The following is a 12,485-nucleotide window of genomic DNA, read 5'->3' as shown; positions in this document are numbered from 1 at the left end:
ATGGCTTCCCCCTGTTCCGGGGACCCCAGCCCGGCAGGTCTGCCCCCGTGTCCTGTAGCCACTCCAGGTGAGACATGTGGAGGGGGTCGGGATGGAGGAGAAGTGGGTGCTCGTGGCAGCTGGGCTCTGAGAATGTGGGAGAGAAGGCAGCGCCCCCACATCTTCCTGGGGGGTTTCCCCAGGGTCACACAGCAGGGCAGGGCAGGGTGGGGGCGAGCACCCCATCTCCTGACAGTTCTCCTTTCTGTTGTCCTGCAGCCCCTGGACCCTGAGCTGGGACGTGGGCCAGGGTCCTCCTCACTCCTCCAAGCCCTTCCAGTTCATTCTCCGGCCCCCTCTCCCACCTCCCTAAAAGCCCAGGGCGAGTCCCAGGTCCTCAGAAGTACAAACTCTTGGACTTCCCTGGGGGACCAGTGGCTAAGAGTCTGCGCTCCCAATGCAGGGGGTGTTCGTTCTATCCCTGGTCAGGGAACTAGACCCCACATGCCACGTGGTCAGCAATAACTGAAGGAGGTACACACCCACTGCCCACGCGGGGAGGGCTCTTAGCCTCCCAGGGATTTTGGGGCCGGGACGCTGACCCTCTCTCGAAATCTGCTGCCATCGCATGGGCGATCTCTCCCTTCTCCTGGCCCCTCAGCCTCCCAGACGCCTCTCTGAGAAACGTGGCCCCCAGCCACCCATGCGGTGGTCGTGCCTTGCCAGCATCCAAACTGCATTCTGGCGCTGACCCTGATCTGGGGGCCAGGACTCCAGCACTCTGTGGGCAGAACCGTAGTCCGCTGTTTGCAGCCGGTTCCTCCTCCTCCCCGCCCTGTCCCCCCAACCCCGACGCCCCCGTCCAGCTCTCGATCATCACACCCGCACCACACCCTCCTGCCCTGGGCCCGCTCTCGTTTGATGGCACCCCCCGCCCCAGCTCTCTGCTTACTCCTCGCGGGCACCTGCACAGCTGGGGATCAACTCAACCAGGCTGATGCTCCCATTACATTCCTGGTGGTGAGCTGCAGGGGGTGCTCTGTGCCAGGGTCCCACGGCATCCCTCCTCCCGTCCAGCCCCTCCTCTCTCCCAGCAACCGCCTCGCACCCCCGCTCCAAGCGCCCACCCTCCTCTCCCTCTGCACACTCAGCTGCTGGCCTTGCTCCCACTCTCACGGAGAAAGAGGACCCCCACAGGCTCTGGGCACGGCAGCCGCCCACCTGCACCTGGGCCCGTGGGCCCCGTGCTCCCCCGCCTGCCCCCTGCATGAACCACCCCCTCCCCAGCCGAGGCCCAGCCTGGCCTCCTGCCCACGGCCATCACTCCAGCACCTCTCCAGCCTCCTCTCCTGCATTCTGACATTTTCTCTTTACGAGATCTTTCTCACCAACATAAAAGCACACAGCTATACATCCTGTCTCCTGACCCCACTTCCCTTGTAGCTACCGCCCTATTTCTCTGCTCCCCATTTTTAGCAAAAATCCTGGAAAAGGTTATTTATACATGCTGCCTCCCCGTCTTTCCCTCCCGTTTGCTCTGGAACGCAGTGGACCCAGCCCCTCCTTCCTGGACTTGGCCACAGCAGCTCTGGTCAGGGTCGGGGGTGACCTCCACACTGCTGAACCCGAGGTCAGTTCTCAGGTGCCCTTTGACGTGACCCATCGGCAGCTCAGGGGCTTCCCGAGTGGTGCTAGTGGTAAAGAACCCACCTGCCAATGCAGGAGACATAGGAGACGCGGGTTTGATCGCTGGATTGTGAAGATCCCCTGGAGGAGGGCATGGCAACGCACTCCAGTATTCTAGCCTGGAGAATCCCATGGACAGAGGAACCTGGTGGGTATAGTCCATGGGGTGGCACAGAGTCAGACACGACTGAGAGGCTTACATGCAGTGTATTCGAAGGGGCAGCTCAGGGCTCAGGACCCCCTCCCCGCTGACTCCCAGAGCCCCAGGCTCCCCTTCTCCTCTCACATCACTGCCGCTCCACCTCCTCTCCCTGACCTGGGGAAGCTGGGGGCCCAGGCCGGCTTCTCAGGCTTCTCCCTCTCTATTCTCACAGTCACGTCTAGTTCTGCGGCAGTGAGAGCATGGGTCCTAACTACTGGACCACCAGACTTTAAATGCCATCATCGCTCAGGAGTCTGTCTGTCTGTCTTCAGCCTGGAGCCCCCCTACCTCAAGCCCAGACTCTAGCTAACTCTGCTCTCCACCTCTTCCCCAGTCTGTCTGAAGGCATCGCGGGTCCAGAATTAGACTCTTGAGCCTAGCCCCAGGTTGCTCCTCTCAGTACATGGGGCTTCCTTTCGTCCAGTGGCTCAGGCCAGAAACCGTGTGTCTTCCCTTTGCTCCCCTCCCTTTCCCCCACCAGCCCCTCCATCGGCAGAGCCTATAGGCTCCATCTTCCAGACACATGTAGAACCAGCACTTCTCTCTGCTGAGCCCCAGCCCCTCTGCCGGATCGCTGCCCTGGCTGCCTTGTGGTCTGCGTGGCAGCCCTCACCCCTTACCTGTCTGCTCCGCAAACACCAGACCCAGCTGGCTAAATGCCAGTCAGGGGTGTTCAGTCCTCTCCTGCCCCACCCCCAGCCCGGGGCCCTTCCCTCTTCTCCACAACTTTCCTCACCCCTGGCCCATAGCAACACCCCAAAGCCTCTCCCCACAGCCCACCCGCCTGTTGGTACTAAGTGTGAGGCCGGGCCAGTGGTGTGGACATCAGTGCGGTGCTGTGCCTCCGGCCACTTACCCTGGAGGCCTTCAGGGAGGAGGCGTCCTGGTGGACAGGACAGGCTGCCCGGGGTGGGGGCACCTCCACGCTGCCCATCGAACTTGAGGCCCCTGCAGGGCTGCCTCAGAGCTGTCCAAGGTGCTGAGTGCACTGGGCCCTGAGCCAGCCCCTCTGGCCTCACACCCTGCTCAGAGCTGGTCCACGGCCTCTCCTACCTGGGTCTGTGGCTCTGGAAGCAACTGCTATGGTGCTGAGCTAGGAAGGCACTTCCCACTGACAAAGAGGTTCACAAAAGTTCATAACCTCATCCACAAGGATGGCAGAACAGGCTTGACTGTTTCCATTTTTCAGATGGGGAAACTGAGGCTCAGGGAATCCAGAACCCAGACCAGGCTCTCCCAGGTGAAGGAAGGACCTCTTACCCAGGTCTGCTGGCTCCTGTCCCTGGCCTAGGAGAAGCCGAGTGTGTGTTGTACACAGCTGTGGCGGAGCCTGGCACACAGCAGATGCCCCAGGGCACTTACAAGGGGAGGGGAGTCATTGTCCACGGGCTCCTAGCAGGAGGGTGTGGCACGGTGGAACGCTCCTGCGGCCATCAGTTCAGGGCGGGTCTCTCTGGGTCTGCATTCTCACCAGGAAAACAGTCTGAGTGCTGTCGCCCCTCACAGGGGTGCAGGGTGAGGACCTGAGAACTCACGGTCAGAGCCTTGTATGGGTTCATCCATCACCTCCTCTCAGGCCCTCCCCCTGAGTCCTGCCTTGTCTCCAAGGAGCTGCCCAGTTGGTCCTGTGTCCCAGAGGCTTATCTATACCCAGGGAGGGCCCATGGTTGCATTGTTGAGTTCAGGACCCCCAGAGCTAAGCACTTTGCTGAAGGAAGCAAGGAGGCAGCGGGGGGAAGGGTTTCTCCTAGCAGCTCACAGAAGGTGTGGGCTTGGAGTGGTGGCTTGGGCTGCTGGCTGGGGCCATGGATGGATGGGCCTCATGGGTGCAGAGGCCCCCAACCAGGGGCACAGTGCTTCGTCCATACACACGTGATATCTGAGAGCAGACTCTTGGATTTCACCAGACCCCTGCCTCCTGGGAATCCATGTGTGAGCCAGCGATCAGACACGTCCGCATTTCTCCTGGAATGTGCTCCTGGAGTGAGGAGGGAGGGGGGTGTCCCACAGACACAGCACCAGCCCAGCTTCCAACCGGATCCTTCTCCCTGGTGAAGACAGTCAAGCCAGTCGGCCCCTGATCCCTGTGCCCAGGCAGGGCTCCCCCCTCCCTCCATCTGTTGACACAGGCCGGCTCTGGCCCCTCCATGCTCGGCCTGCTGAGTCCTCCTTTGAATTCACCCTCACCTGGCTCTGTCTCCCCTCCCCCTTCCCCGCGGTCCATCCTCTGCCCAGGCCCAGGATCGACTTTCCACTAAGAGTCGTCAGGTCACCCCTGCTCTCTGGGGATGACCCCAGGTCCACAGCAGGCTCTGCGTGGTCCCCGCCAAGCTATCCAGACTCTTCCCCTTCTGGAACTTTCCGCCCAAATAGTATGTAGTGGCTATATTCTAACACACCTCTCCGGGCCTTTCTGCCTCTTACAGCTCCTTAGCGCTGTCCCTGGAAATTAGTCTCCCTCTCCGGTACCCCTCCCCTCTCTGTCTCCACGTGGCCCGCCTTGGCTTCTCTGGCTCAGCGCGGGTGGCTGCGGGAGTCGCTTATCCCTGGCCGCTCCGCGATCCCTGCCTGCAGGCCCCGCTGCGCCCCAGGAGCCTCCGTTCCCGGACATCTACGGCGGGGACGCGCAGCTGTGGGAGGCGCACTTCCGCGGCATCGGGCGCGCCTACCGCGCGCTGGGCAAGGAGGACGACTTCGCCATCCGCGTGCTCACCGAGGACTTCACGCTGCCCTTCCCGTTCGCCTGGCCGCCAGGGCCCGACCCGGCCCGCGGGCCGCTCTTCTACGACCCGCACGACCGCACGGGCTTCGACTTCCTGCTGCGGGGCCCAGGCGCGCCGCCCCCCGTGCTGCTGCGGCCCCTGCACAGCACGGCGCAGGCGGCGCTGCGCAAGCGGCGCCTGGAGCAGCTGGCGCTGAGCTACGCGCACGCGGGCGCTGGCCCCCGGCCCGGCCTGGTGCTGCTGGCGCCCGTGCCCGCCGCCGCGGGCAGCGCCTTCCCGGGGCCCGAGGCCGCCTCCCCCGGCGGGGGCGCCCCCCGGCTGGGCTAGCGCGGCCCCGAGATTGTCAATAAAGTGTGCAGAGCCTCTGCTTCTCCCGCCCCGAGGCTCTTTGCCAGATACACCTGGGCGGGCATCTGGTGCCAGGCAGATCCCCGGGGGCCGGGTCCGCGGTGGTGTGGGATGTCCACTTTGTCCCAAGTGGATAATGAATCAAGGCGGGAAGTCGGAGTGGCAGCCGGGATGGGCTGGCCAGGCCGGGAGCGGCTGTGGCAGGGAGAGGACCTGGGATAGTCGGGGGTGGATGGCCCTTTGGGACCCCGTCACAGCCTCTTGGTGGGCATTAGCACCCCCATGCTGCAGGTGAGGACCCTGGGTCCCAGCGCTCCCGGGAGCAGCTGCGACTTGGTTCCCATGTGACTGCAAGTTCAGCAGGGGTCCCGTCTTCTGGAACAGAGGGGCATCAGGGTCGGCGGTGGGGCATGGATGGAGAGATGGGAGGGAAGGGACACAGGAGTTGGAGCGCAGGGTGGGGGAGGGGCGGGGAGGATGTGATGGGGAAACAGGTGCCAGGACACAAACATCACACTGGGAGCCCAGTTCCCAGGCCGCTGCTTTCCTAGCGGCCCTCTGTGCTGGCTCTGCAGAGAAGAGGGTCCTCCTGCCCCCCACTCCCACCCCACCCCTCTTATGGGGCTGAGAGATCAGCTGAGGCCGTTGCTGGCCTGGCCTCCATCCTGGGTGTCTCCCTCTGTAGTTGAGAAGCTCTGGCAGAGGCCAGTCTATCGTGGGCTCCTGGTGCTGGGCAGAGCCGCTGGACGCAGGACCCGGGTGACCTTCTCCTGCCACTTGCCGGCCAAGGCCCAGCCTTCCTCTTGTTGGGGGCTTGGATCCCAGGCGTGCAGGAGGCAGGGGGCTGGAGGCAGGGGGCTGGAGGGCACCTTCTTACTCAAGTACAGATGGAATCGGAGCTTTTTTTTTTCTCCCTTTCTTCTAATCCAGGAGTTATTTATAGCTTCCTGGTGGTGGGCAGAGATGGTTTTTCCAAAGTCTTGCTTGGTGTGCAGGAAAACCAGGGACAAAAAATGCTCAGCTCTGGAGGACAGGGGCTCAGGCTCTGCAAGAGGGGTCTTCAGCTTCTCCCTTCAAGACCCCTGACCCTGTTCCAGATCCCTTTCTCCTTGTGGGCCCTCTCTCCAATTTTATAGAGACGTATGGCTCATGGGAAAAGACTGATGCTGGGAGGGATTGGGGCAGGAGGAGAAGGGGACGACAGAGGATGAGATGGCTGGATGGCATCACCGACTCGATGGACATGGGTTTGGGTGGACTCCGGGAGTTGGTGATGGACAGGAAAGCCTGGTGTGCTGCGATTCACGGGGTCGCAAAGAGTCAGACACGACTGAGCGACTGAACTGAACTGAACTGATGGTGGTTACACCGCAATCCTCATGTGTGTGAATCCTGATGGGGTAACAGAAATGACGTTAGGGACTCTATCAGTGTCCCTGTGTTGAATACTAATTGTTCGGGTTCCCCCAGAAGCAGGCCCTAAACGTGGATTTGGGTGCAGGTGACTGATGCGGGAGGTGACCCTTGGACACATAGGTAGGGGAGTGAGGAGGTGAGACAGAGAAGGGAAGGAAGCCAGTGGGGGGCATGCTGTGCGGCTAGGTAGGCCTGCAGGCAGATGGAAACCCCCTGGGAGACTGTGTGGGGACCGCCGCACCGCCATCCTGCCTCCGGGACAGGGAAGCCAGTGTTTAAGCTCTGCCTCCCTTGTGGTGCGGGGACCGAGCCTGCACTTCACCCAGAAACAGCATACACGGGGAGGAACTGTTTAGAAACTTTTAAAAGGTGCCAGAGTAGCTTTATAAGTGTAAAGTGTGATAAGAATTTGGAGTTTATATTTAGTATACTCCTTAAATAGAAAATTTTCTAGAAATGTATTTTTAATGTAGTTTATGGAAGTATTGGGGCTTCCCAGGTGGCACTAGTGGTAAAGAATCTGCCTACCAATGCAGGAGACATAAGAGATGCGGGTTCGATCCCTGGGTCCGGAAGATCCCCTGGAGGAGGGCATGGCAGCCTACTCCAGTGCTCTTGCCTGGAGAATCCCATGGGCAAGGAGCCTGGTGGGCCACAGTCCAATCTAATCGCAAAGAGTCAGACACCACTGAGTGACTGAGCATGCATGCATGGAAGTATTCGCCTGTGACATGTTGGAAATAAAAACGTGGCCCTTTACCACCTCTAGTTTGAGAAGAACTTACCTAGGGGAGAAAGATAAGTAACCAAATAAGTAACCTACTAAAGAAACAAACATGATTAAAAAAAAAAAAAAACCGCAGTAAATACTATAAAGAAAATGAGTAAGGACAGGTCTCATTTCAAACACAGTGGTCATGAGGGCCTCTTGGAGGAGGTGACATTTGAGACTGGAAGAGTGAGGAGGGCTTCAGGCAGAGGGGACAGACTGTGCAAAGGCTGAGCAATTAAAAATAAAAGCTTCAAAGGTCATAGGACTGGAAGCAGGGGGTGCTTCCAGAGCACAACAAGCAAGAAGAGACTCTCATTGATGAATAGCCTTCCCCTTATGGGGAAGACTCTAGAATCTTCCCCACAAGACTCTAGGATCCCAAAGCCCTTTCATGTATACTGCATCTTTTCATCCTCCCTGTGGTACCATGAGGTCAGTGGGTGGAAGAGGGCCCTGGGGCCTAGAGAGGGGAAGGGACGTGCTCAAGAGCATAAACCAGCATGTTACTAGAACTCCACATTATAGCCACAAAAGGCCTGGCTTCAACAGGCTTAAATGGCAGAAAGTTAAAAAGGATGGTTCATGTAACTGGAAGATCTAGAAATAAACTGAGATTCAGGTAAGGTTTGATCCAGGAGCTCAAGGTTGGATCTAGCCCTCAGACTATCTTCCTTAATATTGGCACCATGCCTGATGCACCTCCTGACTTTTCAGTCTCCCTGGCCACTGACAAGGAGAGAGGCCACTGGCTTCCCAGAGCTCTCATGGAAGACTGGATCCATCTCAAGCCCCAAGAAGCTTCCCTGAATGGCCTATTGGTCCAGTAGGGTCACGTGTCTAGTCCTAAATCAGAGAGTATCCTGTACTGACTGACCTAGGCATGTGTTTCCTGAACCAATCCCTATGATCAGGGGTGGGGTTGCCCTGACTGGATTCTAAGAATAAGGCCAGGAACGGCACAGTGGATCTGCTTGAGGGGAATGGAAGGGATGCTGGGGAGGCGGCCCCCATGTCCATCACAGCCAGGAGGTGTGAGCCCTGGGGTGTGGCCCTTGGGCTGACGTTTTTTTGCTAAATCACGCATTTTCTCTTCCAATTAAGTACGCTGTTACTCGAGAGCAGCTTGGGTCAGAAATGGCCACAGTGGGACCTCTACTGTTTCATGTGAGGCAAGGGTGATCATCTAATTCGTCTCCTGACCTCCCACTCAGTGAGGGGTGGGGCATTCGGGGGTGGGAAGACTTCCTGCATCAGAAACCTGTGGGTGGGGGAGTCGGGAGGCGTCAGGACCTCTGCTCCTTGCCCCTTGGATGAGCGTCTGGGCAGCCCCTTCGGGACGCAGGGTCTCCTGCTGCCCTCCTCGCAGATAGCGCCATGGAGCCTCCCCGGGCCTGTTTGCTCTGGCTGTTAGGGTGCTCAGAGCCCCCTGTGCCCTCCGCCCTAGCTTTCCTCAGGCGTGATCTCCCAGGTGCGGTGCCTCTGCCTTCTGGCCTCACTGTTTTACCCTGGACTGGCTTTCGAGTCTTAGGCTGAGGGGCTAAAATCTTAAAAATGATGCTTCCAATTATTTTTGAAAATTGGAGAGCAATACCTTCTTTTGAATGTTGCAGACCCTTTCACCCCCTCTGACTTGCCAGAAGATTCCGCCGTATTCTCAGAATCAAGCCTGGTGGTCTGCACTGAATACTGTGGGTGTTGTGTCAGGGGCTGACCGCTGTGACATTGGGCCCTGGTACTCACTGGGGTGGGTAATGGCTGCCTCCCAGGCTCCGGGAGACAACGTACCTCTTTTAGAAAGCTGCGTCCTCTATGCCCCAGTGCTGCAGCCCTTGGTCAGCGCTTATCCAGGGCCTCAGGTCCTCAGTGGTAGGTGGGGGCACGGTCATGGTGCTTCCGGGTGAGACGCTGAAGGGGAGGTGGGAGAGCTCATTGTTTAGACCCCTGGGTCGGCCTGGCATGCAATGCCAGCCCACAGAGGCCAGCTATTTCCGCTGGGACTGTGCACTCTCTGGCAGCTAGCCTTGTCCCCTTGTCTTAACCCAGGGTGGCTGCTCCTCCTCTGTCCTGCCTCTCCACCCTGGAGCCCAGCACACACCTCCTCTTCACATCCCTCCCTCGGGGCACCGGCAGCCTCGCCAGCTCATTCACATCACCGCTGGTGCAGCAGCATGCAGGGCAGGGTGTGACCTGTCAGTGGTCACGTGGGACCTCTGTCCCTAGAACCTACTTGTGGGGGCTGCTCTGAATGTTATGAATGTGACCGGGGGCTCTCAGCTTGCTGAACAGGGAGGCTGGGCATCCTGGGGGTCCCTGGGGGAGGACAGGAGTCAGGGTGTCAGCTCAGAACCCGAGGCAGGTTCCCTCTAACCTCCTAGCCAACACAGCATTCCCAGGGAGACTGGAGACGCCATGTCCTTCCATATTCCAAGGAGAGGGCTCCCGTTTGATCCCTGCACTGCTGGGAACAGGGGTCAGGGTCCCTCCACCCGCTGCGTCTGCTCCAGTTTCTTCGGGAACAGACTCTGAGGAACAGTGAGAATGTTTAATTAATTGCAATTACAATCTTCAAAGGAAGCCGGGAGTTGAAACTTGTTCCTAATTACTGTGTTGCGATGTCGGCCGGCTCCCCAAATTGATCGTGTTAGAATTTCCGATGGAGGATTAATTGAGTTGCTTCGAGGACCACTTTGCGTCCCTCCCCCTCAGATGCGGCCTGTGCTCAGCCTGGAATGACAATGAAGGGGGCCGGGCGGACGCTGGCGGGAGCCAGCCTGATGAAGAGCTCCCAGCCCAGGTCAGGGCCGCCGCCTCGGCCCTGGCTCAGGAGCGGGGCGTGGGCTGGCCGAGCGGCTCCCTGCGGTCCCTGGCGTACGCGCTTCACCCAGTGTGTCCTGCTCCTGCCTCTGGAATTTCCCTGCGTGGGGGCTGCTCCCTCAGCCCCCTGTGTTTAGGTGGGGCCTGTGACTAGTGCTGGCCAGCGAGTCCTGGTCACCGTGACATGCGTCTCTTTGGGGCCAGAGGCCTTCCTGCCGGGACAAGACCCTCAGGAGTCCTTCCTTCCTCTGCCCCATGACCCGTGGCTCCAGAGACAGTGCCTCCTCCACCGTCCTGCGTCCCGGAGGCACCTGCAGCGAGAAAGAAATCGCCCCTCGTTGCCCCAGTGCCTAAGATTCGGAGGTGTTTCCTCCCGCGGCACGGTCTAGCGCCTCCCAACTGATGCAGCCTCTGCAGGTGAGACTGTGTAGGCCCAGAGCCAGATGGGACCAGGGGCCCTTGTTCAAAATCAGGAAAATGGCAGGATGACGACAGCAGAGCATTAAACCAGCCCTGGAGTGTGACTGCCTAGGTCACCAGCCCCAGACCCTGTAGAACGAGAGGCGGGAGCTGTGAGCAGGCCTTGTGGGGACAGGTTTTGCGGGGCCCGTGGCAGGGGCAGGGCGTGGGCCGCCCTCCCTGTCCGCCATCCTCCCGGCCCGTCCTCAGGCGCCTGCTGCTGCTTTCCGTGGAGTTCCTGAGCTGTTCTTGCTCCTTTTTAGACGGGCTCTCTGCTCTGCCACCTGCCCTAGGCGTGTGGGGCTGGGAGTGCTGCCTTCCAGGGCTACCGAGAGGCTCGAGGGGTGTCAGGCAGGTGGGGGAGGAAGGCACCAGAGAGGGGTTTGATCAGAGCCCCCAGGGAAGGAGGGTGGGGGGCAGACTCTGAGGAGGGGAGCCCAGGAGGTGAAGGACGCCGGCTTCTCGTGTGGGGTCAGGACAGAATTAACAGAACTTTGGCTTGTTCCACGGTGGGCTTGGATCTGAGCAATGGCAGCAGCTCATTAATTCTTTAAAGCATGCATTCATAGGGGTGGTGTTGATTTCACCCCCAAGGGGAAAATCTGGTTCTTGGGGAGTAGTTCTTAAATCTGGTTCTTAAGATTTCAGTGAAGAAATCTTAATTGTTATGTCTGAAGCACAGCTACGCATAAAGTACTCACACAGAGATGCACAGTTCATCTGTGGTCTTAAAATTTCTTGGGGGGCAAACTATGAAAGCATGTCTAGAAAGACCCCTTAGGTGCTGAGGGGCAGAAAATGAAAGAAAGGTTGGGAAGCACTGGTCTAGAAGGATCACTTTGCTGCAATGGGTTGAAAATAGATTTGGGCGCGGGTCCCACAGAGGCATTGAAAAGTGGAAGTGTTAGTCGCCCAGTCGCGTCCGACTCTTTGCGATCCTGTGGACTCTAGCCCACCAGGCCCCTCTGTCCACGGGATTCTCCAGGCAAGAACACTGGAGTGGGTTGCCATGCCCTCCTCCAGGGGATCTTCCCCACTCAGATATTGAACCCAGGTCTCCAGCATTTCAAGTGGGTTCTTTATCATCTGAGGCACCAGGGAAGCCCACGAGAGCTGGAGGCAATTGCAATAATCCAGATGAGCCGCGCTGGAAATCGGAGAGGAACCTGGGAGAGGGGTGCGGCTCCAGGGCAATTTCCTGAAGGTTAGAGAAGGAAAGGTGTCAGGGAGGCCCAAAGTTTGGGTGGGGGCAGGGGAAAGCTGGAGCTTCTATCCTCTGGGATGGGGAGGCTGGAGAGGAGGGCGTCTGGGGAGCCTGGGGGACCCCAGTGGCGGCGGCAGGCTCAGCTCGGCAGAGGCCTCAGACAGATGGGTGTGCTGGGGACCCAGGCTCAGCGCAGGAGGAGGGCCTGCCTGGTGCTGGCTGAGATGTTTGAATGGCCGAGGAAGCGTGCACTTGAGCACTTGGAGTCCCTTGGCTTGGTACGCCCTCAGGCTTCTCATCTGTGAAATGGGCACTCTGTCACTTGGCCTGAGGCTGGTTTATCTCTGTGGGGCAGGGACTGTCTCCAGCAGGAGCTGCTGAGGCCCGTTTGAGGCCCCAGTGCTGGGCTGTTGCCGGGGTGTTGAATGTTCTCATGGCCTTTAATTACTGAATGCTAACGAGCCCTGAAATTAAATTAAGACGAGGAGCTGACCGCCAGCATCCCTTCTCCCCCGCCGTGACGGAGTTAATGGGGATCCTGGGGACAGGCCGGGGCGGAGGGGTGGTGTTAATGAGGGCAGGGGGGCCAGAAGTTTGCAGGGTGTTCTGACATTCAGGCTCAGGTCATTCTGCCGGCTCCTGTGGCCCAAGGAGAGAGGGCAGGGCCCGCCCCAGAGTGTCCCAGCCCCAGACCAGGCCAGTCCCATCATCCCCCACTCTCCCAGCTGGGGAGACTCAGGTCTGCCACCATGGCGGGCAGAGTGACCAGCAGGTTCCTGGTTCAGTGTCCGTGCTTCCTCTGATGGCCCTGAGCCGAGGCCAGCCAAGCTCGCTGACCTCTCTGGTCCCTGGTCTCCTGTCTGTGGGACAGAGGGATGGTGC

General features: G+C 59.3%; 1 protein-coding gene across 1 annotated transcript; it reads left to right on the top strand.

The window, feature by feature from the left end:
* C14H8orf90 (chromosome 14 C8orf90 homolog) lies at positions 1-10,294 on the top strand. Its single transcript, XM_070803001.1, is given in 6 exon segments — positions 1-85; positions 4,442-4,797; positions 4,799-4,912; positions 8,921-9,042; positions 9,833-10,010; positions 10,145-10,294. Coding segments are annotated over 6 exon segments (1,005 nt in total).
* The last annotated feature ends 2,191 nt before the right edge of the window (positions 10,295-12,485 follow it).

The sequence above is a fragment of the Bos indicus genome, chromosome 14, assembly GCF_029378745.1.
Source record: "Bos indicus isolate NIAB-ARS_2022 breed Sahiwal x Tharparkar chromosome 14, NIAB-ARS_B.indTharparkar_mat_pri_1.0, whole genome shotgun sequence".
Lineage (NCBI taxonomy): Eukaryota > Metazoa > Chordata > Mammalia > Artiodactyla > Bovidae > Bos > Bos indicus.
Note: the sequence above shows the minus strand (reverse complement) of the source record. Positions and strands in the feature narration are given on the sequence as shown.